This window comes from Orbicella faveolata, unplaced genomic scaffold (assembly GCF_042242905.1).
Source record: "Orbicella faveolata isolate gen_17 unplaced genomic scaffold, um_ofav_v1 contig_34, whole genome shotgun sequence".
In the NCBI taxonomy this organism is placed as follows: domain Eukaryota; kingdom Metazoa; phylum Cnidaria; class Anthozoa; order Scleractinia; family Merulinidae; genus Orbicella; species Orbicella faveolata.
This window is the reverse complement of record NW_028301563.1, coordinates 19,894,766-19,921,079: the sequence shown is the minus strand read 5'-3', so window position 1 is coordinate 19,921,079 and position 26,314 is coordinate 19,894,766. Positions and strand designations below refer to the sequence as shown.

General features: G+C 37.3%; 1 protein-coding gene across 1 annotated transcript; it reads right to left on the bottom strand.

The window, feature by feature from the left end:
- Positions 1-412: 412 nt before the first annotated feature.
- On the bottom strand, positions 413-24,919 carry LOC110045775 (DNA repair protein Ku80-like). The gene is made up of 27 exons (XM_089298903.1): positions 24,854-24,919; positions 24,171-24,284; positions 22,981-23,032; positions 22,246-22,362; positions 21,810-21,827; positions 21,522-21,570; positions 21,298-21,417; positions 20,164-20,272; positions 18,923-18,987; positions 18,457-18,574; positions 17,142-17,292; positions 16,898-17,007; positions 16,218-16,280; positions 14,679-14,816; positions 13,890-13,980; positions 13,162-13,222; positions 12,731-12,806; positions 12,477-12,544; positions 10,759-10,819; positions 10,537-10,604; positions 9,600-9,699; positions 8,294-8,366; positions 7,813-7,925; positions 5,543-5,639; positions 1,975-2,042; positions 1,616-1,687; positions 413-1,064 (listed from the first exon to the last, which is right to left on the bottom strand). The coding sequence occupies exons 1-27, from the start codon at positions 24,866-24,868 to the stop codon at positions 1,047-1,049; spliced, it is 2,205 nt and encodes a 734-aa protein (XP_089155029.1). The 5' UTR covers positions 24,869-24,919; the 3' UTR covers positions 413-1,046.
- Positions 24,920-26,314: the final 1,395 nt, after the last annotated feature.

Below are 26,314 nucleotides of genomic sequence, written 5' to 3'. Positions count from 1 at the left end.
GTTTTCCAGCACTCCGGTTAAATGAACAATGCTCTCTCCTTCTAGTAAGAAAATGCACAATGCTTGAACTCATGAAGCAGTTTTTCATGCAGCCCATGTAAAAATTACCCTATAAAGGCTGGTTTTCACTAGTGCACAAGCATAAGCACAAGCAACATACATGTATCTTACTGCATCTGCATGTGTGAACTGCTTATGCTTATGGTTATTATGAACCAATAGAAACCAGCCATGACCCGCTAACATGACTCCCATCTGTTGTTTCACACCAATATTTTTTCCGCAGTGTTTATTCATATACGATCTTGCATGTCATTCAGTTCACATCTAAAAGGGGTAGACAAGTCTATCTATGCCAACTTGCAAACTTGGTTAACCAAAAACAGAGATCAGAAATGGTTACAGACTGAACTACTGAGCAAGTCAAATTTAATATGAATCCTCTTCATTGTGAAGTTCACTGGAAAGCTAATCTTGACTGCTTTCATAAAGGCTGTATAATTATTGAACCAAAATACATACAAGTCATGCAACTTTACACATTTCAACAAGATAGTAATTATTACAAAATAATAACATAATATTGTACTTGTAAATTAATAATATAGCTGCATTTCTCCTATCAGTTGCCTAACTCTGGGTGTGGTTTATCTGTGAGTGCAGATTATCTGCCGGTGTAAGTGGTAATTAAGTTATACTATAACTAAATGTCACTGATCATCAATATTATTTAATCAAGTCCTTCAAGCACACTTTGTGTTCTTGCATTCATCCAAACCCTCCAAAAGATCATTGTGAACTAATGCAGTTGCAGTCATTGAAAGTTACCCCGGCAATGGAACTATATTATATTCCTTACTTGTTTACAAAGAAATGATGTTTGTTAAGCAAGTTCAAGCATCACTTTAGTATCATGGCAGACATCCAGTGTGTAAGATGACTGAAACAAGACATGCTCATTTTTCTTTGTGCATTGAGACACATCCAATTTTGAAGTGCTGTATACTCGGGCACATGCTATTGTCTTCTGTGCACTGCTGTCACTGTCACTCCATCATCTCCAGCTGGGATATCAAAAAGATAAAATAAGTTAACAGTATCACCCAGTACATATTATATTTTTTAGCAATTTACATTGTACCAATTCACTGTGTGGTTTTATGATACCCACTTGCCAGTTGAAAAGTTTAAGCTAGCAGGGGTTTCATTAAGGACTGGGCACTGAGCATAATGACCGCCTGTGAAGGTGATTTTGCCCCCCTGGTTTGAATATCTAGTGGAAAGTTCTTCTTATAAAGAAGTTCAAATCAAATAGTTTTGCCCGCCTGTGCATGAAAACCAGTTGCCCTTCTGTTAAAAATGTTAAATGAAACCCCTGATGTGTGATACAGGTAATCAGAACATTTCCTAACCTCCGTTACTGATGCGTATTTCTTTAAACCATTTTAGCCAAATTCTGGTACAACTTTTGTTGTAAAAAGCAGTTGACAAGTACTCTGTTACTGGACTTAGCTTCATGTTCATAGTTTTATGAGTATGCAATCACTCCAATTGTATTTTCATGTTGAAAATACAGATGTAAAAAAGTAAATACATGTACAGTACATGTACATACCAAATCATCAGCATCCTCCATTGTGTCATCAATAGGAGCTTCTTCCTCCTCAGTTGCTCCATCTTCCAAGAACTAAGTAAAACATTGAAAATATTTGTCTGAAGCAAATATATGTACATTGTATTATCTATGAGATAATTAGTTTCCTAGGTAATACGTACACATGAAATCAAGAACAGAACTTCCCTGTAAAATTGTGCTTTACAAAAAAGATTTTCTTATCAGGAATTTACATGATGCATATACAGCTGCACATGCATGAGAAAAAATAATGTTAAACACAAAATGGGAAAATTTTTAGTATCAGCTACACGAGTTGAATATTTACATGTACAGAGGTATAAAGGTACAAATCTCACTTCTTTAGCTTGAGCTTCAGTGACGTTGCTGTCAGGTGCTTCAGTTTGACTGATCAGTGTTACTTGTTCTGCCAAACAACAGAAAGTAATAATGCTCTGCTTCTACATGCATAACATCAAATCTTTTCAGTTAAAGATAACACCCGTACGAAACGAGCAGCACTGTGCAGTGCCACAAAAGCGCTTCAAACTAGCTGTACAGCTGATATGTAGCCAATTTGCAGCGCTTCACAAGACTTTCCACGGCCAAAGTAAAGTTGCAGCTGGCTGCAAAAATGTTGTGCAGCCCTTCAAAGCGCTTCACAACATTTTGCAGCTGTCTGGCAGCCCACCGATAGCTGTGAAATAGCTGCTAGCAGCTGCAAAGCGCAGTTTATAAATAGCCCTAAATTGCCAGATTATACAAACTAGGAATCTTGCTAGATTGCAACTAGTAAATCAACATATTTTGACACTTAAAAACAATCACTGGTGGCATGGTTCAATGCGATGCGCCGCCTGATTTGTTGCGTGCAGAGCATGCCTTTTGTGACAAAGCAAGTGCCTTGTTAAAGACTTTGGAAAAACTGGTTCATCTCAATCAACTGCAATACACGAATCCAGCAAGGTTGTCAGGTGGCAAGAATTATTTTCAGTTTTTATGTTCAGGGTTTTATACAGTACATGTATTTCATCAGTTAACGGAGGCATGTAGATGCAAACAATACAAGAGAGCCTGGAGTGCCTTGATATGGCAGTTATCTTTGACCAATTGAAAATAATCTGTTGTGACCTGCTACTGTACACACCTGATCCTTAATCATGAATGTCAATCAAGTTAGCTTAAGCCAATCAAAATATAGTGTATCGCGTGCATACATTGTAACTGACCCTTGGCCTGCTAATTTCAAACTGATCGAGAGCTGAGTTGAATATTGAAGCTGTTGCATTGAAGCAGAAGGTTTCAGTTGGCCTTGTGATACAGATAGTTGAACTATTTATCTTTGGTGATGTGATGCACTTTTTTTCTGGATCGATGAAAAACAGTTCAGTGTTGTGGAGACCGATGACATAAATTGTCCTTGACATTAAGTTTAATGGTGTACTAAAGGAAGGGATTACTTGCCCTGTAAAATGAAGGGAAAGAAGATCAGGCCAAAAAATCGAGGATTCGCTTTATGATTCAGAGATTACAGCAATTTCAGGTATGTTGTAAACCCTTTTCTTCGCAGTTTGCTGTACTTCAATTCTGGAATGCGTGACTTAAGGCACAAAATTTGCCCAAATAGTTATGATTGCGCCTTAACATTCTGAAAGTACTCTATATTTGTTCAGAAATAGCAAATGATTCTACAATGTCTTGGTTTTGTTGAGGACGAATTCTCTTAGCTTCGGCATACTATAAAAATTTCGACTCATGGTCGTGGTTGTTCAAAAAACTAGATACCCAGCAGTCAAAAATTCATAGATAATTAATTTCCACAAAATAAATTGTTATGATTAGAAACCTCCCAACAGTATTTGAGTATTTTGAACTTTGGTGAGAAACAACAAACTATCTTATGCAATGTTTTGGGTTTGCAATTCACAAATTGGCAGAGCTGGTTTTTCTCTGAAGAAAACTATATATATATATCCAGCAGTCAGAAATTCTTTCCGATTTTCCAGCAAAATTTTCACTCCAACCTGATGAGAATGCTTGACATCTGTGTAGAAATGTCAAGGGATTTCTGAACTAACCAGCCCTCTAACTAGATTGAACATTTGTTCACATTTCCAGGGCATGGAAGCACATAACATGACAAAGTGACTGAAGACCTACTGAGTGATGGCGGAGTTTACAGTTCTCAGAACTGTTGGCTATAAAGCTATTATTTAAAGGAGCTTATTCAGTCGATATTCGATGGCCAGTTAAAAAAGTGGGTTTGTAATAGATGTAAATTGAAAAAATAGAACATTCCCAATAGTCAAGGACTTCATGGTTTAAAATGTTAGACTGTCGGGTATCTAGCTTTTTTTAACAACTGTACCTGTGAGTCGAGATTCATATAGTATGTATGCTGAAGCTAAGAGAATTTGTCCACTACAAAACCAAAACATTACTTAGAATCGCTTAGCATTTCGGAACAAATATCGAGTACTCTCAGAGGGGTTCAACTGTAATTTGTAAATTTCCTCAACTACAAAGCCAAAATAATACTCGAAAGTGCTTGACATTTCTAAACAAAGATATGCTACTCTAAGGAAGAATAGACCAATTTCGATAATTATATTAAAATTCAGCCCAACACAATAGACCTCAGCACGAGGCTCTGTGGAATAAACTCCACAAACTCTGTAGTTATTCCCAGAGCCTCGTACTGAGGTCTATTGTTTTAGGCTGAATTTTAATATATCGAAATTGGTCTATTGAGTTAGTTTTTCCAAGGAAATTCAGGCTATAATAATTTCAGACTGCCAGGTATCGAAATTGGTCTATTGAATTAGTTTTTCCGTGGAAATTCAGGCTATAATAATTTCAGACTGCCTGGTATCTAGTTTTTTGGAAAACACTTCCCGACTGCATTAGTAGGCATCTACGTAATTGATCATCTTTTTAACCATCTGCAACATACAATTAAACAGTCATCAATTTCTTGCGACATCGTATTCTATATCTACATTCTTTAAATTTTTGAAGCCAATTTGCAGCCATCACGCAATGACAATCACAATTTTGTGAGTTTTCCTCACCGCTGCTAAAGCACTTCTTATCGCTTCCGATATACTGTAAACTGATATCTCGTAAACACATTCTTGGCATATTTGAAGCCCATTTACAGCCTTTCCGCAGCGCTGATTGTGATTTCTGAAAATGTCTGTGCCACTGTCAAATCACTGTTTAAAGCAGTTAAATGGCTGCTCTTGGCAGCATTTAGCAGCCAAAATTTGTGACTGCTGCATCCAGCCACTTCACAGCGGGTTTACAGCACTTCCTGAAGCTGTTCTGCAGCACTGCAACAGCACTGCCCATTTTGTACGGGCAGACAAGCATTGCACATCTTCCCCAGAAGTTCTATTTCAGTTTCTCCTGGAAATGGATACTTGAGCTTGATATTTTTCAATAGTTAATAGGGGGAATTGCCGTGGAGAGCGGCAAAGTTCTTTGTTATATGTTTTTGTTTGCCTTTTTGGCTTGGTTGAAACAAAATATTGTGCACACTCCCAGACCTTCCAACATCTTAGCATCTTTGTTTGCTCCTTGAGGCTTTTTGGGCTTCATAACCATTCCCTCTATTACATGTAACCATGATTTGGTTACTAAAGCTGATTTGTCTATTTGGCTAAATTAGTACACCCTTGTCACAAAGAAATGTTAATTTGCAAGAGCAAGTCTCTTTCTCACAATAAATTATTTCTGTCATGTCTGGAGGTAATGATTTTGTTTATGACTTGTGAAAAGGATTACCAGTATTATGGATTCTCTGTGATCTGGTGGACACATATAATTCTCCTAAATCAAACACATGATGAACGTCTTTCATTTCTTTATGTTATTCAAGGAAAAATTATAGCTATATGTGTACACATGACTGAATCATTCTCCAACCTTTAGACAACAGAAGCCAAAATTCATGCCCTCTTTGGTTTATTAACTTCTCTTTCATTTCTTGAAGAAATTTGTTTAGCATTCCAGATTCACCAGCCTTAAAAAAAGCAGATTTGAGAAATATATATAATTATTTTACAAAGGAATACAGCTACAGTGTAGTTAAGTTGCTTTTATATGACAATAATCAATCACTACAACAATCAAACTGTTATTAGCCTCAGCCTTCGGCTTTGGCTGATAACACTGACCTCGACCTTGATTATTCCGGATATCACAAAACCTCATCCAATAATTGTTTAAAACATGAACCAAGATGGCAATTCACCTATAATCTAATAATGATGATTGCAACACCCTTGATGTATAACTATTACCAAAAGAACACTACATACACTGTAATTTCTGAAATACACAAAGAGTTCGGTGACAATAAATTACAGTATGATCCACCTTACCTAAGCCACCATCATACAAGTAAGCCAATCATGGGGTACAAATTTGTTTGATGGATCTGCCTTTTGTCAAATCAAACTGGGTTTCTCTTAGTATGCAACCAGATATTAAGATTTTGTGGAATTCCATTTTCAGCATTTCATTGACGTAAGGAAAGATATACTGTCGGAGGGTTGTATACTAGAAAGATGTTCATGTGACTTCCTTGAGAGTCGCTATGATCACATTTGCAAATACTCAATTCTGGAAACTCTTGAAAGAAATTAAGTGTTCTCTTACCCAAACAATCCAGAGCACTTAACATAGGATTGAATTCTCAAAGCCTGTATTCCATTGACCTCAGGGACCCAGGGGAAGAACATCAGGTCAGGAGGAAGTCAAATGGGTGAAAGCAGTGCAAACAATACATGCAAGAGCAAACATTCATTACTTCTTGTAAACTTTCATTCACACTGCTATTGTCCAGTTTAACTTGCCCCTGACCCGACTATCTGTCCCTGGGAATCTGAGGATGGTACTGCACAGGCCCTAAAATTGGTCTAAATGCTTTGGAATGAAATGTCAAAGGAACACGATTTTAGTATGTCATAGAATATTGCAACTTTAGTTCATTGTGTTGTTCAGTGTTGTTTTTGTAGATTATTCTCAACTGATGATCCTGATTCAACAGTTCCAATAATTAACTAGGCAAACAAAGAATGTGATTTGTAAATGAAAGCAGCATTCAGTCATTTCAGGGTTTACTTTTAGGAAATGAAGGACTCTAAGGGCGAATGTTGCCGCTACTTCTTTAGTCCCCAATGAACTCGCATAACGACAACAAATTTGATTTTAACACTTTTTTAATAACCAAAGACACGTCCAAGTTTTACAAAATCAGTTCCACGTGAGTCCGTCCGGGTGGTTACAAAGTTTTGCAAGCTACTTCATGTCATTGACACGAAACGTCACAATCAAAATAAAACAAAAATAAAATACTGTTCTTCGGCGGTAACAGCGAAACTTTCTTCATTAATTTTTGATCTGTAACTATTTGACTTCAACGAAAGAAAACGATTAAGCAAACCATCAATAAACCAATTACCATGCTCAACACTAGTACTGTTCAAGGAGGCATGACCATCAATCAACTCTTGCTCTGTGATTGGCTAATATGACTTTCGAAAAAGTTTGTTGTGTGGCCATCCTAAGGACCATCACACTTCAAATATCAAACAAAGAAGAACATCAAGCAACATCTTTACCTACTAATTTAATGTTTACATGGATCAACAGGCATCTTAAGGCCTGTTTACAAGGAGAGAGGGTTACCCTGGAAGGCGGGTTACCCTAGCAAGCGGGTTACACCAGCACTCATACATTTCCTCTTTTTTTCTTCATTGTGTTTACAAGGCAGCTACAAGTGTAGGGTTACCCAGGTAGGCAGGTTACCCTATCTGTGCCCTAGGGTTACCCTGGCAGGTGGGTTAACTTTTTCCCTTGTAAACACTTCAAGTAGGGTTAACCCACCTCCCACAGTTAACTTTCTAATTGTTTCCAGACCCTTTGAGTGTAACCGCGCATTAAGTTGTCCCGGGTTGTAAAATTTTGCTTGTAAACTCGGGCTATCTTTTGCCCTCCAGCTAGGGTTAACCTGCCTGCTAGGGTGACCCTCCCTCCTTGTAAACAGGCCCTTAAATGACGAGGTTCGTACTGAAGGATGTGCAAAATGTTAAATGCATTAATCCTGCCATTTTTTTAACATGAAACCTCAAATAACCCATTACATTAGTTGATCTGACCCTGAGTGGCAGTTAATAATGCAACATGTATACCTTTATGGCCTCTTGTCGGAGAACTTTAACACAGTCTAAGGCTTTAGCATAAAACTGGTCTCTGAATGAATCCAGAACTAATTGCAGGATACGCTCCCTCATCTGTTTGGCAGCTGCAACATTTAATAACAAAGGAAAAGCAAAGTTAACAAGAATAGTATTAAAAATTAATATGAACACAATTTAATTCTAAAATAATATTTATAATCCTCTTGGAGAATCTTCATGATAAATATTTAACACTCGGCATTTGCATGGGTAACTGCTTTCAACATTTTACTTTTTTCTGCAGAATTTGATCTCTGCAATAACAAAATTCATATTTACTCACTGCCATCTGGAACCAAGATTACTTGGCTAATCTTTTATTAGTTTAAGATATCTCAAATCTCTGCACACTGAAAGTTGATATTTTGGCAAAGTTAAATGACTCACTTCAAGAATGGTTCGCCAATTCTGTGGGACTGAGGAGACAACATACCTTCATCAAACCTATCTTCATCCCTTTGACTGATCATAGTGCGGAAATCTCCAACAGGGTCAACTGTACCAACCTGAAAGTAGACATAACTGGATTAATCAGCAACTTGTTTGTCCTTAATTACATTAACTGTTTGCACTGGCACAGTGGTAAATATCAGAAGGTATACCCACTTAGCAACAAGAGTGACAAATTTTGTTTTTGCCTTTATTCTGTCCAAGGAAAACATGGAGGTAAAATGAAATGGAAACAAAATAATGTTCACAAATCAAGCTTATTGTTTCAATAGTAAATTGTAAAGTTTATACTTTACGTATACCTTAGTAAAGAGCTTACTGATTTTGCTGCAACTTTTGTCTACATTGTGTGGCTGTGGCTGCAGAGCTTGGTTTTTGCAGTAGAGTTCTAACTCTTTCTGAAGGATCATTCTAAAATTGGTTGGCAGCCCTTGGGGAAGAGAATACCCTTGGGGTAAAGACAGAGTTCTCCGTAAGCTCCGGCGACCGGCAAAATTCGCCATCTAGTCGCCCTTGGCACGCCGGCCACTTATAGGAAATAAATTATGAAAAAAATTTTATTTGTAACAATGTGAGCCTATCCGTCAATAAAATTAAGCATAAAAACAATATGTCTAATTTTCTCAACAAATACATAGCTGTAAGATAAAAGAAATCTGAAATCATTCGGGCCGTGAGAATTGCCACCAAAAACGTGACGTGGGCACTGAGCCGTGACAGCAGCACTGAATATTTGACAACCGGGGTGAAGTTAAAGCTCAGTTTTTCCTCTGAAAATGAAGCGAAAACCCAGCAATCGCTGTTCAGTACCAGGGATAAATTGAAAAGAAAATAGAGATGGCACAAATGAAGGTCATAAGTTGTTTTCTTTCAAAAATATAATTAAAATTAGTTCTTTTATCTCCAGTGAATGTACGCGTAATTTAATTAGTTCTTTAAACATAGTGACATGCAACCCAGTGCTTGGCTCGCACATGGAGGATTTTCGAGAACAAATAAGTGCGAAGATTTCTTCTTTTTTCTTGGTGAAATTGCTTTTCTTTAACAAGGAACAAAACCATGATTGCTTAAAATACACTGAAATGCACATTTTAGAACCCCAATTTCAAAATTTTTCTGGGGAGGCTCCCGGACCCCCCAATAAAAGGTTGCGGTTACCCCCCCCCCTCCACATGGCTCCAATAACACCATTCCACGTCTTTTTATCGGCATTGTTCGCCACCTACTCAAAGTTATTCTCCCTCTACTTCAAATTTTCAGGAGAACCCTGGTAAATAATTAACACATACCTGTGTGACTTCTCTCTTTGCCAAGCTTGCCATGCTAAAATCAGTTTCATCTTGAACATCTGTTCTGCTGGTTGATGGTTCACCATTTGACTCATCTCCACTAAAGATAATGAAATGTTGTTGCAAAGTGATGTTGGTAGTTGTTTGACTTGTAATAAAAGAATATACAGTAAAACGCACACTAACCATTACGCCACCACACCTTAAATGCCTAAAACAACCCCAGTAAAGACCAAAGTAAAAAAAAGTAAAAAGTGAGAAGTAATGCCAGCACCTTTCCTCAAAGACCCTACCTCTGCACCCCACCCCCTCTAGTACTTGTGAGAGCTGGGAACAAGGGAAATCAGGCACACGACTAGTAGCTGCCATTAGATAGAAACTTTCCACCTGTTTCGGATCTTGGCGGTACATTTATGTTGTAGCTAAATTAATTTTGTTCTTTAGGTCAGAACTATTTCAACCTAGATTACTTTGTTTCAGCTTACATATAGGTTAAATTCTAATTTTTTTTTTCTTTTTTTTTTTTTTGGGGGGGGGGGGGGGGTCTCAAAAAGAATAACACACACCACTCACCCTTCTCAGTTTCTAACCCTACCCTAACCTACCCTACCCTGGCAGGATCTCATATCAATCCCCCCTAACTCTAACCCTAACCCCCTCTATTTCTTCTCTGACTTAGTAGTCCACCATCATCTCCACTATGCCATGCAAGCAGTCATTGTAAATTTCCTCATACTCATTGGTCCAATACATGTAAGTTACTGGTCCCAGACTCACCCTTCCCTTTGAAACAAATCAATCTACAGGTTGAAATCATTCTGACCTTAAGAACAAATAAACCTACAAAAGAACATCCCTAAACAACATATAAAAAACAAAATAAATAATCCATCAACCACTTAACTATGACATCAACATACATATACAATGTACATACACTGCTTTGAAGATGCTATCAGCTGCAGTTCCTTTCTTCTTCTCAATTTTTACAAGACAAAACATATCCTAATAACACAACAAACACAGATGCACTAAAAAATTTCAATCAGTTCATTCTAACCGTCAATGACAATTTTTGTTAATAAACTTCATCGCAGAGTCATTGACTGTGCAAACTCCTTCCTTAAATATGGAACAAAAAGAGTCCTATGTTTCTAACCTTTACTTTGGTGCACTCTGGAGCACACCTTGCTTTGAATTCTGTGCTGGGCTCCAAGTAACTGCAAATAACATTATTTTACAGTGGTTTACTTTTAAAGGTTCTATGGCATTATGGAAAACACTCGAAATCTAGTGACACCCCAACTCTCTTGTGCTACATTCTTCCAAAACAATCCTTTTCCCAGTGGGCAGTCAGTGGGTTAGTCAATGTTCATTTGTCATTTACTCAGTTTATTTGTGAGTTCATCTTGCAATGCCCTACATGTAGCTGTCCTCTGCCTTATCTGGTATTTTCAGTATTGATAGAGAAGTTACCAGTAAGAAAGCAAATTGTCAGGAAACTCCTGTGGTTTATTTTTCAACTAAAATTATCAACAAGGATGGTAGCTGTAAGAACAACTTTTCCCTTAGTTGGTAACATACAACACAGAAAGTTTTATATACATCATACGGTACACAACAAATTTTGAACGGCTTTCTAAACAAGACTGCCAAATCGATGAATTAGCCAGAATGCACTTTTCGGAGAAGGCACTATTTCAGAAAAAGCATCTTTTATCTTCCTGGAGAGATTTCTGGCCCAGACATACCGTATTTACCAGTGTATCAGTCGATCCTGTGTATGAGTCGACCCCCAATTTCTGAGGCCAAAAGCTGGATTTTCTTAATTTCCAGGTAAGAATTTCTTGGAAAACATATCTTGTATTTCTTAGAATTATCTTTCAGTTACCACAGATATGTGAACAAATCACTGACAGTAAGTTTCAACATGCAGTTTTAACAAGCGTATTATGGCACGTATACAAGCGTTTTACCCAGTTTAGCAACACGTGCATGTGGACTTTTCGATAATAATTTTTGTCAAATGCTCACAAAATCAAACATAAGGATTTCAAATGAACCTTTTTAAGTGCAAAGAGATTAAAAGTGGCTTTATAAGACAGGCAAAACACCAAAGAAGCTCAAGACTTTCAAAATGACTCCATAAACAAAGTGCAACGCGTGTGTTGGGAACTTGGTAGCCAAGCCTTGAAATCCTCGCACTCGTATCCTGCCAGGTTACTAAGCAGACAAGTTCAGAGCACGGAGGATGTTTTCTCTGAGCGGCTTGACTACAGCTTTATTTACAGGAAAAATATTGGTTCGTTATGACAAAATTAAGCCAGTGAGTGTCTACGAGATTCAGGTTAACATTTCGCGGATCAATGTTGATGCATTTTAACTTGAAGCTCTGATATATATAGAGAAACAGATCGCTAAACGAACATACACTGTAAACTGTACTGCTGTTTATTACATGTTTGTTAACATTGAAAGACAATTATTATGCTAATTATTTGACTGGCGCTTGGATCTCAAGTTTTGACCCATGTATAAGTCGAGGGCAAATTTTTGGACTGATTTTTGAGGTCTCGAAAGGTCGACTTATACACAGGAAAATACGGTAGTCACACCACAATCACTTTCATAATGCTGGCCAGTTAAAAGCCAGTCTCAAATCAAATTTTTAAGATGCCAAGTGACGTTTTATGAGTTTCTGAGAATGTACAATAACAATTGTCACTATGCAAGCAGCTGAGCTGGATGTACTGGATGAGCTTAATTTGGTGGTCAAGTAACCAAGGAATGTGGAAGTCTAGAGTATGGCAGTCAGTGTTCGAATGATCAGAGTTTCTTGTTTCGCAAATATTACACACAAATACAATGCGAGTCTACCTTGCAATAACAGGCTCCAAATCTGGTAAAGACTGGTCATCTGGATTTAGAGCACGATGTTGAATGCACTGAAAACAATGAAAAAAAATATTGACCACAGCAATTAAGTTTAAAGGGGCCAAACATTGATGGTTTGGTTTTAATTCTTTAACATTTCTAAATAAAACCTTGCATGCATGGCAAAAAAGAATAATTATGTGCACTACAATATCACTGTCTAAGGATTACAAATAGAATCAGTTGTTGATGTTTACCTGGAAAACTCTTTGTCGAACTGGGTTAAACGTTGTTTTACATTTCAGTGCTTCTATTGACTGCCCATCTTCATCTCTGAAAATAAATCAACCAGTAAGACTATCATTAAATTACAGTCACAATATATGTAACAAGGTTTTGGCCTTGTCAGATAAAATTCTAGATGTTTTGCAGGACATAAAATAATATAAAATCTTCAGTATCAAGGAGTTTGGCGGCCAGTGTACAAGTAAATTCAAACAATGCTTTTTGAGCAGCTGACTTACTATGTGTTTGTGGAAAAGGTTATGACTCACAGCATTTTCTCTGTTCATTGCTCATTTTTGTAAAGTAAAGTACACTGTTACCATATGATTAAGAGATAATATAAGACAATGCAGTAAGTTATCTAAATCAAAGTAACACTGCTAATGAAACACAGTCACCTCACCTCTGAGCATCTGTTAAGTCCATAGCAGTGATGAGATTATCCACAGCATCCTGTTGCTCTCCTAAAAGTATTAAAAATATGCTCGCCTGGTGATTACCATTCAGAAAGAGTGTGCTTATTTGCTTACATTACATGTAAAATAGAAGGTGTTACTATATTTAGGATTTAAGAGAAAATAGAAATCTCCTGAGCAATCAATTTTGTACCCCTTCCAAGTTCAAAATATCACAGTAACTGTTATTTCCTGCTATAACTCCTCAGTTTTTTGAACCAGACAATAATTTTAAAAATTAATGTGAACCTATCACTGACAGGTTTAATAAATTAATGCTAAAAATTCTAGTACACTACATGTATACTGTATGTTAGTCTTCTTCTGTAAAAACAGTACATGTTTTTAGTATTCAGACATTATTATTTTTAGTTTGCTTCAGGGTGCAAAACATCTTGCCCTCTCTGTCTCCTTTCAGAACAAAAAAATGTGTTTGAGAAACTAAAAATAAGACACACAAGCCAACAAAATAACAGATTATATAGTACATAATATATAGCAATCTACAATAAGTTATAAACAGTAATAATTAATGCTAAAATGTAATTAATTAATATGATAAATATAAGTACAAAACATTTTGAAATTAAATTTGAGATAATTTTAAATATTAAACTAATAATCAATGATAAAAATTATTTCATAATAATAAATAAATTAATGTCCTCTGACTCACTAGAGGGTTCCCATTTCTTGTTTTCATTTAGAGGTGCAAACATGAACTGTCGAAGGTCCTCCATAAATGGCAGTGCAGTGAACAGGAGACACTGGAGTCAAGTGAAAATCAAGTTAATGTTAATTATGCAAAGAAAAATATTAAAGTACAGCGTATGTTTTAATACAGTGGGGTCAGTAAGCTTAGTTTTCTTTGTTTTTATGTAGGTTTTAGACCCGCCCATATGCTATGAGTATAATAACTGCAAGAACAGGAGGGCCACCACTTTTGAGTCAGGAAGATACTCCAAGGTTCAGGACTGCTGAAAATTTTACCTGACTAACACAGTACTCCTACTTATTTGCCTTTTGCCGACAACATGTAACTATACAGCTACAACTGGAGGATACATGCACATGTCTAGGGTCTGAGTTGATGCTTGTAGCAAACAGGAAGAGATGGAAATAAACAAAATGTTTTCACTGTAAAGTACAGAACTGAGATGAAGCAGCATCATTGCAGGCAAGTTGATTTCAATGTGGGCCCCCTATTCAGGCCAAATTGGAATTTTGAAGAAAACTAAGGTAACTAAAGAAAAAGTCCCTGAGTAAGTAAGGTAACAATCAATTAAATACTCAACCAACAAAGGATATGGAACCAGACTGGAGTCAAACCCTGGCCACATTCGTGTGGGTCAGAGTCCTCTAACCGATGCTACAGCTGTAGCTGCAGTTACCATGGCAGTATGAATCTTTAAATTAAGTATCTGACTAAAGAGATTGAAATGTTTCTGTCACTATTTATGTGTACCTCATAGTCTTGCTTGATGTGTGGAGACAGGAAACCTAGCTTTGGAGCAGCATTCTTCTGTCGGCAATATCTTACAATTGCTACAGTGTTAAGTTCATACATGCCATTTATAAATGCTGACAGTGCAACTGCTGCGTGCTGAAAAAAAACAAATATTTAATGAATGCTAATTTCATCTCATCTGATTGTAACTAACACTGTGAATGTACATTAACAAGAGCTTAAAGGAGTAGGTTGCTCCAAAAACTGTGTATTTTTTTCCACCACCAATAAAAAGTTCACATTGAGTTGAGTTACTCACAGTGACCGTTGTGAAGTTTATATGAAATAATTCATATATGAACTGCCGTTGTAGATGAAAGTGAAGAATGATCATCGCAGTTAATTTTCCAATTTAAGCAATTGGAAAGAAGAAGCCTGAAAAATCAGGGCTTCAACGGGATTCGAACCCGTGACCTCCGCGATACCGGTACGATGCTCTACCAACTGAGCTATGAAGCCACACATTGGGAGCGAGGTCAATTTAATTGAGTTCATATCTTCCCGTGAGGAGTGAAACGATGTGAAGTTTATATGAAATAATTCATATATGAACTGCGGTTGTAGATGAAAGTGAAGAATGATCAGCGCAGTTAAGTTTCCAATGTGTGGCTTCATAGCTCTCATCCTGACGTAGCTGTTCAAACCACTTCTTTGGCAATTTTTTGTTCTTTTTAGGCAAGTTAAGGAAAGTCACTCCTCTTTCCCTATTCTGTTTGGTTCCTTTTCCAGCCCGGGCTGAATTTTTTAGCTCACAACTGAATTTTGAACAGAAAAAAAGAACTTTAGCGTTTGGGCTTTGCGTCAATTCGGACGGAATGACGTCACGGATATGCAGCCTGGCCTTCAATATCCTTTCAAAATGCAGCTTCTGGTGTCGAGCTTTTCACTTCTTTTTCATTGGGATCGCATCCACTTCTGAAGCTAAAGCAATGGTGAGTAACTCAACTCACTCTGAACTTTTTGTTGGTGATGGAAAAAATACACGGTTTTTGGAGTGACCTACTCCTTTAAACCTACAGGTTGTACAAATAGGGTTTTTATCTGTAAATGGACAATTCCCTCTATGAAATTTGCCTGCAGGGAACCATAGTAGTTGTATTCATCATTGTGGACTGGATATTACTCCCTCTGTACAGGTGTACATGTACAAGTGAATATATAAAATGTCATTTATTTGAACTACATGCAGAGAAAGATATGAAGACATGATTGATCTTCGCAGTTACACACAACTTAAGCTAAAGCAGTTATCAAATTAAGCCTGAAAAAAAACATTCAGGCTTGAATGGGATTCGAACCTATGACCTCTGTGATACCGGTGCAGGCTCAATTTCATAACTGTTTAAGTTGTGTATAACTGCAATGATCAATCATGTCTTCATGATACCTACACAGGTGTGTCTCATAAAGAGAACTGGCCATTAGCCTGGCTGTTACATATTTAATTCATATTAGTTTATTGCAATAAAGTGATCAGATGGTGTAATAATTAATTACCTGGTCACCTGGCTGAGGAACAAAAGCTACAACATTCTCGCTTATGTACTGGTATCTTTTAATCTGCAAAAGAAATTATATTTCAAAGTGAAACTATTTATAACTAATTCTATTTATTTAAACACAACTTAAAATTCCGATAGTAAGCCCTAGGCCTCAATTTTTGTTCAAAAGGTATTTTGTTCAGCTCATTAAAATAATAACTATTAACAATACATTTGTGGGGGGGGGGGGGGGGAGGGAGGAAGGGGTGGGTGACTGTTCAAATGCTCACAAGTTTCTGTTCTCTTGGCAACTAACAATTTACTTGCAATAAAAACAGAACATGTGGGAAGCAACAATAAAGAAGTAGGGAAAAACACTTGACTACATCTCGTGTTTTCCCCTACACTTCTTTCAGGCTCTACTGCTTCCTGCGTGCTTAACAACAGAACAGAGCACAGTCAAGGCTTCTTTATTTGTTAATTCGTGAGAGAGGGGTGTTCAATAATTATATTAGGCTACATGACTGTACAAGTACATGTAGATAAAGAGCTGAGGATAAAAAAGTTAACCTATCAACAATATTACGCATGGGAATTATTTAAAGATACTTTGTTCAAACAGCAGGGAAATGTTTTCTGGTTTTCTGCTGAGATAGAAAGCTAGACGTGTAGTGTTTTTACTTAACAACCACCTACATTTTCATTTGAAGTAAAACACAGCACTGACAAGCATCTTTCTGTGGGAAGCTTCATGCCGTCCTTGTCAATCTTGGTCAACGGAACAATTGTCTTTCCATATCGATAACCTAGTTTGCAGCAGGAAGAAGGTTAATTATGCAATATTTTTTAAACATGTAATTGAAAGTCAGAATAGTTATGTACATGTATGTACATGAACACTGTTCACAAACTTTTTCCATTACATAATTTCATTCAATACCTTGTGCAACATTTTCTTTGTCAACTTCAGTATCATCTTCATCATTCAAGTGATGAGACCTCTGCATTTGTACCTCCATTGTGTCAGGGTTTGGCGACATTTGCGACACAGCTGACAGCTTCTTCCATGATGCCAATTTTTCCTCCTTAACCTTTAACATTAAAGAGCATATATACAAAATCAGCTCTGCAGTAATGTACATCTGTAACTGCCTCTGATAGAGCTGCAAAACATTGTTTTGTGCCTCATTGTTTTAGGTCTCTTTCTAAGTTAAATTCATAAAATTAATTATATTTTTATCACTCTATAATTATCTTACATATGTGATCTCTCACGCGAAAACGTACACTACAGCTGTCTGTTTCAACGCTTAAAAACCATCTGCTTGCTGTTTGTCATCCATTTGTCACCCATTCGTGATCAATGGGATGCCATTCAAACAGATTGGATCATCCGCTCAGAAAAATTTCTAGCTGCTATCCATTCGAAAAAAATCTTCATCCGTTCAAACGGGTGAAATTATCCGTTCGCAAAAAATCGTCATCCGTTTGAACGGTTGAGGTCACCCATTTGAATAAAATCTTCATTCGTTCGAAAAAATAGCTTTACGTTCGAACGGCTGAGGTTATCCGTTTGAAAAAAAAAAATGCAGCCACTCAAACGGCTGATATTATTCCTTTGAAAGAAACTGCGGTGGTTAGAACAGCTAATATCACCCATTCAGGAAAATAGTATTCAGCTGTTCGAACGGCTGCTGCTATCTGTTCACACAAAACTAATCAGCCATTCGATTGGCCAACGGTGTCTGATGGGATTCAGGTTTTTGAACGGTTGGGATTATCTGTTCAGAAGGAACTTTATTCAGCTGCCCGAATGCTGTGTTCGTTTAAAACAAACATTCAACCTTTCCAATTCAAACGGCCACATTTGTCCATTCTGAAAGAAAAACTGTGTTTAAAATCACAGTTCAAGAAATAAATACTCTGAACAGATGTCATAACGGCTGATTTTGTGCTGTGTTACGATTGTTTTGAGCGGATTGTCAAGGAAACTGCTTTAAATGATAGCAATTAAATCCGCACAACGTGAAAGCTCGCTCACAATTTTCACCTTAACAGTGAAAAAAGTTATTTTGAAAAAGAGACAAAACTTTGAAAACTTGAAACTCAGACTCTAAAGGGCCATTAGAAAAGACGTTCTTTTTTCTTTCTTCTTAGTTTTTATTACAAAACAAGCTTTATACAAATTATTTGCATGGCATTGGCTTTTTTCAGGAAATATATCTGGAATAATTTCTAAGAACTGGACGGATTACCCTTAAGTATCCATAGACGTTAATTTTCAACTGTGAGCCAATTTCCAGGGGTCCTCTGAAGACTGTTGTTTGTTTGATTGATCTTGTCTGGAAAAAACTCAGCATTGGAAGAACATGACTGAAATTTAAAAACAAATTAAGGTAAATATAACTAAAAATGTGCTTGAAAAATTGCTCATGGTAAGTGTGATGGTCTTGGGATTACGGCTTGTCAGCTCATGTTCCCACAGCATTTCTCATTCTCCCAAACTTCCACTTGTGTTTCTATAACTCGAAAGAAACATGGTACAAGTTTTCTATTTCTTAAACGGTAATAGCCTAGCAAGTGGTTCATATTTTCTAAGCTTTTAGTGGTCACTACATGACAAAGAAAGAAGACTAGAAGAGGGGAGTTTTCTTGCTTCTCTTATCCCCAAATACTAAAATGTTAGCAGTTATATGTGGCATTAAACAAATAAAAGAGCACCTGAAGGAATATGTCTCCCCATCTAAAGCCTCTAATAACTGCCTCATACAATTCTCACCAGCCACCTACAAACAAGGTCAAGTATGTTCAACAAAACAGTGTTCTTCAGTCAACAACAACTTGAATACCCTCCCCCCACTGAAATTTATGCCCTCAAAAAGTGCCAGAATGTTGCAGGCTCATTCGATTTTGAAATCATGCGTATGATTTCAGACCAAACTGCACTCCACTCAGTTCAATTACAATATTATCAATCATGTTAGTAAGGATTTTTTTTCCAGCTGGTGATAATGACTATAGCCTGTTCCACGCTCTCGGTCAGTGGCGATGAAAAAGCGGGTGCGGGACAAGCGGGCTCTGGTAAAAAAAGTAGAGGGCGTGGGAAGATTCTGCTTGTCCTGCGCCCGCTTTTTCGATCATCCCCACTGACCAAGAGCCTGGAACAGGCTAAAATGACTATTGGGATACAACCACAGTTAATAGAGGGAAATGGTTAAGAAACCTGGCAAAGTTCTTCGTTGAATATTTTTGTTGGCTATTTTGGGGGTTGACCCTATACAAAACCTGGCAAAATACAAAAGGTGGTTAAGAGTGCTTATACAGTGTTTTCAAAACAAGTCAGCAACTGCCAGGGTTCTGCCACCTACTTGATTATATATCGCTGGTTTCTCTGATTACAGCAATCAGCTTGGGACAAACAAGCTTGGCATTGTGTCTTATCGATAAATCTTCAAGACGGAGAGTAACTTCACACTCAAGTTTGCACTAATAACGTTTTTTATGCAATAGGAAGCTTGTTAAAATTAAAGCTCAAAGCATCATCTGTATTTTGTGCCCTTCACATTATCATGTTTTTGTAGCCATCTTGCAGTTTTAGAGTGGCCGGGCCAACCTCGTTTGGGTGTTGCTTCTAGCATCACATGGCAGCGAAACGATTGCGAAAAACTGATCTTTTTTCTTTTAACTTCAAAAAGTCATGCTTGGCAGGTAGGTGAAAAAATTCAGCCAATACAGACAAGACAAGTAATCACTTTATAAGTTAATGCACTTTGTTAGATCCAGGGACAACGACTTTTTTTGAACATTCAGTTTTTTCTCAAAAAAGAAATAAGCATCCTCCCTTGAGGTACCAAAAGTAAATATTAAGCTAAAGCTAGGCTTTAAACAACCCAGCCCAGGAGCTCTGCTTGTAGGCTTGGCTATATCTATATATTATTTATTAATAACAGTTTTACACTAACTTGTTGTGGAGTCTTCTCTTTTCTGTGATCAGCAGCTGATGTTGAAGGTCCACTCTCATCAATGCCACTACTGCCATCATCATTATCATCACCATGAAGATCTGGTCCTCTAGTTTGTAAATTCCATGCAAAGAATTGTCAGTGATAATAATTATTACAGTATACATGTATGTGTCTAAAGGACAAATGGTCAGGATTAAGGCCATGTCTGGGGTTGTCTTATTCTTACAGAACCTGTCGCCACCCAGTATTAGGATTCATTTTTACATGTACATGGCTTCCTCATTTCCACCACCATACCCCTCCCTCCTGAAAAAAAAAGGCAGAACCACACTCACACTATGTAAAACTGTACAGTGTATGCAAGTACATCTCTTGTAAGGTTTAATTGATTCTGGGAAGTACATGTACAGGGTTGTCACAAAGTCTTGAAGTAGACAGGTTTATTGTTGGACTAGATGACTGATTGTGTCATCTCTTTCTAAAGAATCAGTCAAATAACTCAGACCGACTAGCCGGCCAAGATCATCAAATAGGCGGCAATTTTCGTAGCTGGCTACTTTTGACAGTCATTCTGTATGTAGTTACATAAATACAATGTGATATGCACATACTAATGGCATCTGCAGTCTAAGGTCGATCGATACTCTCAATCGATACCCTTGATCGACATCTTGATCAGTACTCCATCGACATCCCAATCAATATTCGGTCGACACTTGATCGACACTTGATCAACAATCGGTTTATAGTCGGCCAATTGTCGATCGACTTATCTGTATTGATTGAAAACTAGTTGTTTGTCGACCAACTGTCGACCGAGAAGTTGATAGAGTATCAATTGAGGGTCAACCAAAGTGTCGAGGGAGTGTCAATGGAGTGTCAATCCAGCATCGATCAAGTATCAATCGAGTATCAATTGAGTGTCAAATTCAAGGGTATTGATCAGCACTCGACCAAGGATGCCTTTAGTACACATGATCCATTACATGTAAGAGCCATTAAATTTCGCCATTGAAAATGAAGTTTCACTAGCGAACAAAGACTTGGGGAAATTTGGAAGGTGCCTACTTTGTATATTGTTGGCTACAGTACATCCCCATGAATCTGGAAGTTAAAAAGTTCCACACTCACATTAATGTCATGTGGATTTCCATTTCCTTTAAGCCATCAATAATGGCCTCCAGCTGGTCATTACCAAATGGTGAACCAAGGTCAGAAAAGAGGTACATCTTTTTCTCGCACTTCTTGCCTCTGAAATCAATAAATAAATTGCTCCAAATGTTTATTTTATTCACTCTTTAACTTAATATGTATTAAAAAGCTAACAGAAAGCGAAAACTAAAGATTGATCTCACTTTGTCTGTTCTCGCAACAAGTCCATGCCAACTACAATAGCATCAATGACTAAAGATGAATTAAGGCCAAATATCACACAGGAAAAAGTCCTTGCCAGTAAAGATTTAAAGGAACTGCATGTAGTTTTTCTGATTATGATCAACACCATACAGAATAAGTCATGTAGACTAATTCAGACTCATTTGAAAAAGCCAGAAAGCGATTTAAATGCAACACATGTACAGCACATGTACAAGTCATGTATGCATAATTTTATAACATATAATTTTGTATTTAGTCAAGGATACAGTCCGTTTCAACACCACCTGTAAATAATAAGATAAAGAAAAATTTCACTGCCTGAAGTAATATTGTACCCAACAACGTACAGGGCTGCTGTAGGGCTGTCAATAAGGGCCGGTTGCTGGCCAAAACAGCCAGCTACAGGCCAATCTTCAGCAGCCTACTTCCATCTCACTTTACCATTACTTTAGACAAGAAACTTAAAATAATGAATTTAGATCCTGTAAAAATATCATAAGACATCTGTTTCAAAGGAAGATCCATTTCAAGTTCTACACATGTTCTCCCTCCCCACAGCCCTGAGTGTTTACAGTTTCACACTTGCCTACAGCCATTAATATTCACTTCCCATAACCTACATGTAAAAGCAGACCTATGGGCAATGTAAGTTCTCATTGAACAACTGATTATTGAAAGAGAAAACAAATAAAAATACACTACCAGGTGTAATCTGTTCATGAACAAATCGCAGCAGTTCGAGGTCAGGTAAACCAAGATTACGTGCCACTGTTATATTATCATAGCCTTCATCATTATCATTCAGATGATTTGATGTTCCTAAAAAAAAACAAAAAACAAAAAAACATTTGTTCAAGAAAGTTAATACACAACTTGTGTAATACACATACATATAAACCACACCTTCAATATTACCACATCATAAAAAATGACATTAAGCCGATCAAAGCAAAGGAACAGTATCAGTGTTTTCCATAAGCTCCAGGGAGTGGCAAAAATTGCCATCTGTTACTCCCAAACATGCCAGCTACTCTTGAGATAAATATGATTTATGATATTTTTTTAGGAAAAAAGAATGTAACTGTGTAATTTGATACCTTTCCATTACCTCTGAATCTTCAAACACAGCATAAATCAGAGAAAACACACATTAAGGCGAGAGGGGTAAGTTTAGAAATTATTCAGAATTTGTAAAGTTCAAACAATAACTGATCTGCCTAGATAAGCGGAATACTAATAGTGGATCAGTTTACAATAGTATAAATCTTCTTTACTTCAGTCTCTGCCATTGGTGATTCTGGACTGATAGGCTTGAATTGTGCATGTCTTTTTTCAGCAAGGAAAAAAACAGAATCGCAAATTTGAATCCTTCCTAAATTAAGACTATCAAGAATTTCATTTTAATTTGAAAAACATTTGAAATAACAATACACGTACCTTCAGTGCCAAACAGAATCAAAGCAAATTCATCTTTTGTCTTTGCAAAAATCTAAAATTGAAAACAAAATATTGCCATAAAGTGGAAAAAACTCCAGCACAGGCATCAGGTATCCAAACTGTTGTGTCTCATGGAATAATCTGGCTCTTAACTAGTACATCACCAACACAAACACTCAAACATGGCGGTTCAACCCAACAGTGGTGCGTGCGCACATACTGATACCAAAATCCACAGACTAGTTTTGTGCAGCATAGCAAAAACAACTTTGTTTGATGAGCTAATCTATGTTATTCTTCTAAGACAAAAAGGGAAAAGGAAAGCCTAGCAATAAATGGAAAAAAAATCAGCCTTTTCCTGCACTCGCTTACATAACATTAAAGGAAAGTAAAAATAAAACTACACTTAAAAATTTTTAAACAAAGAAAAAAGTGTCTATGACAGATATTTTTTTATTTCCTTGATGGAATCTACACTGTACATGAGATCATGACAAGGAAATCAAAAAAAACAAATTGGACTTCATTTTTCTTCACCGCATTTTAGCCATCTGGTTTTAGCCCTTTCAGTTGGGTAAGAAACCACCGAGATTCAGGACCTGGGACTAGTCATGCTGTGACGTCAAAACAATAATGACTCGGTCTACATGTCTTTTGTAAATGTTTACAATTTTGAACCAAAATTAGAATTATGCTTGGTTGCCTGATTCCTAGTATACATGTACAAGTTTCACTAAATATTTTTTAAGTTAAGCTTGAATAGCTCAAGGTTGGCTTGAATAGTGCGAATGTTAGCCTGAATAGCGCACTAGTTGGCCTGTTTACAATTAGGTCTCAATAATTGTAATGGGAACACATATGTGCTTCAGAATTTCTGGATTTGAGAGGTATCTTTCATGTTCATGTAAGAGTAGGTGGATTTTAGTGTGCGTTCCTTTGAGGTGATCCAGATTTGGATCAGTGATCCAAGATCACTCGGATCATGGTGCATCAAAGGAACCGACGAATCCACTCTGGTCACGTATTCATCAGTTCCTTTGATGAACCATGATCCGAGTGATCTTGGATCACTGATCCTGATCCAGATCATTCCAAAGGAACACACCCTTAGTTTCGTTGAGAAGAATATCAGTGTTTTGCCCATACTCATCACACTGCAGGAGTGTCTAGACAGCTACACACACATGTACCTTTCTCTGTATGATCATATTGATTGCTTTCACAGAAACCTCCAGCGATGTGGAATGACCTGCGGGAGCTTGACACATCGACGGCCCCACATCCAAAATAATAACAACAGCATCCTGTTTAAATGTAAACAAACTCAGAATACCACATACATGTACCTCAATACTCCAACATGTAGGCAGTAATAATGACAGCAACGATATTTTATAGTTTACCATTTTATAACTATAGTATTCGATCGCTTGATTCAGTTCCACTTAGTAGACTGGGCTCAATTTATTTAAATAGTTCGATTATTCCTTCAGTTTTCATCTGATCTGTCAACGTCTGTGGAGGCATGATATTTTTCAGCTGTACTGGGCGGTTTAATTACCGTGACTATGTTTCTCTTTCCCTTCACTTCGTAAGAAACACAACGTGTGTTGATGCTCCTATCGAAGGTAAATTTAATTTAAGTTCAATAATGCAAAATAGGCTTAGCGATGCAAACAGATGCAAGCTCAAGCTTAACTTTCCACGTGTTGTAATAAAAACATATTCAAACACATTACCATCCCGTTCAATTGTTCAATTATCACTTAGAATTTGAGAAAAAAGAAAGCTTTTACTAATACGGTATTAGTCAAGGCAAATGTGTTCAATGTAGCCCCGAGAGTTGAGCTAACAAAGATACCCAGTAACTTACCTTCGCAGCCGCCATTTTGTTGTAGTGACGTCACTTGGCCGAGTTCGAGCTTGTCCGCGAATTTTCCCGCCAATTTTCCAACTTCATTCCGCAGGTCAGCCAGGCTCAGTATGTGACTGTTGTGACTAATAACCCAAGAATAACCTGCGTTGAGCCGGGTTTTTCCTCTTTTGGCGAATGGGGAAAGGATTTCTTACGCTGCTTGCTGAATGTGAGACAAGGTTTCCAATGGAAATTCTAGAAAGCGTTCGTTTCGTTACATTTAGTCACGACAATGCCATACTGAGCTTGGGCTACCTGTGTTCATTCTCGTCCCCAAGACCGTTCGAGGGTGCCTTTACTTACAGCTGCCTCCCATCCGCCTCCGCGGCTCTCGTCTTGAACATCGAGCTCATCCTTGGTAAATAAATATTTACTTTTGTGACCAGGGACAAACAGTAATCAGAGAGAAGTCTCCGAAACGTCGGTTCATATCGTTTATTTTCACACTTGTTTATGTACGTATGTATCTCTAAATCATTTCTGATAAGAATAGAGACGTTGTCTAAAGTAAGGTAGAGATGAGGGTTTACAACATTTATATAGATACATAGAGTACTTACCTGATTTTATTATAAACCGTGGATTTAGCTGTCAGGCTATGTTTTCTTGAAATTCTCAAATTGTCTAATGTAACTTATCTTTAGAACTGCTCAGTAGATGGTCGCCTCGAGGGTTGTAAAGATCTAAAGACTTGACATCATTTTCCGGTGCAGAGAAACATAATTGATGCGTTCATCAGTCTGTATAGGAAAATTTCTTGTTTTCCTACTCTTATATAGCGCGTGTATGCTGGAATGTATCTGCTATCTCGAGCGTTTTCGATCTCGCACACCGTCTACTTTCGGGATTTATGAACGACCACAATTTTTTGACGTTACTTTCGGGGGGTCGCTAGTTACTTTCCGAAGTTTACGGTAGCCTGTACTTACTTCATAGGCTGTAACAGAGGCAAACCTTGTGGCATTAGATTTGCAGGTTGTAAGTTTTGCGATTTTTGCGGGTTCACAAAAAAAGGAGGTCCCACAAAAAATGAATCCGCAAAAATTTACTGTGCTGGGGAAATAATACATACACACCTCATTTGTAGAATCTTGTTGATGCTATTTATTTAAAACGTCTCTTTAAACAAAACGATGAAGGTGCCCTGGCTTGGTGCACTACAGGTGCTAGCTGCTAAAAAGTTTACAGAAAAGTATCGTCCGAAGATATATTCGGCTATCACGTGAGCCTCACTGGGACAAGATGTAACTGTAATTGTAATAGAGTGACTGATTACCGTGTTGTGTAACATAAAAAACGGATGTAATAAAAAAAACGGAGAATGTTGTATAAAAAGCGACTTTCTGAAAATTACATCACAAAAATTGATACCCAGCTCGAAAAACCATTCTTTCACGATTGCAAAAATTAGTTCCCGCA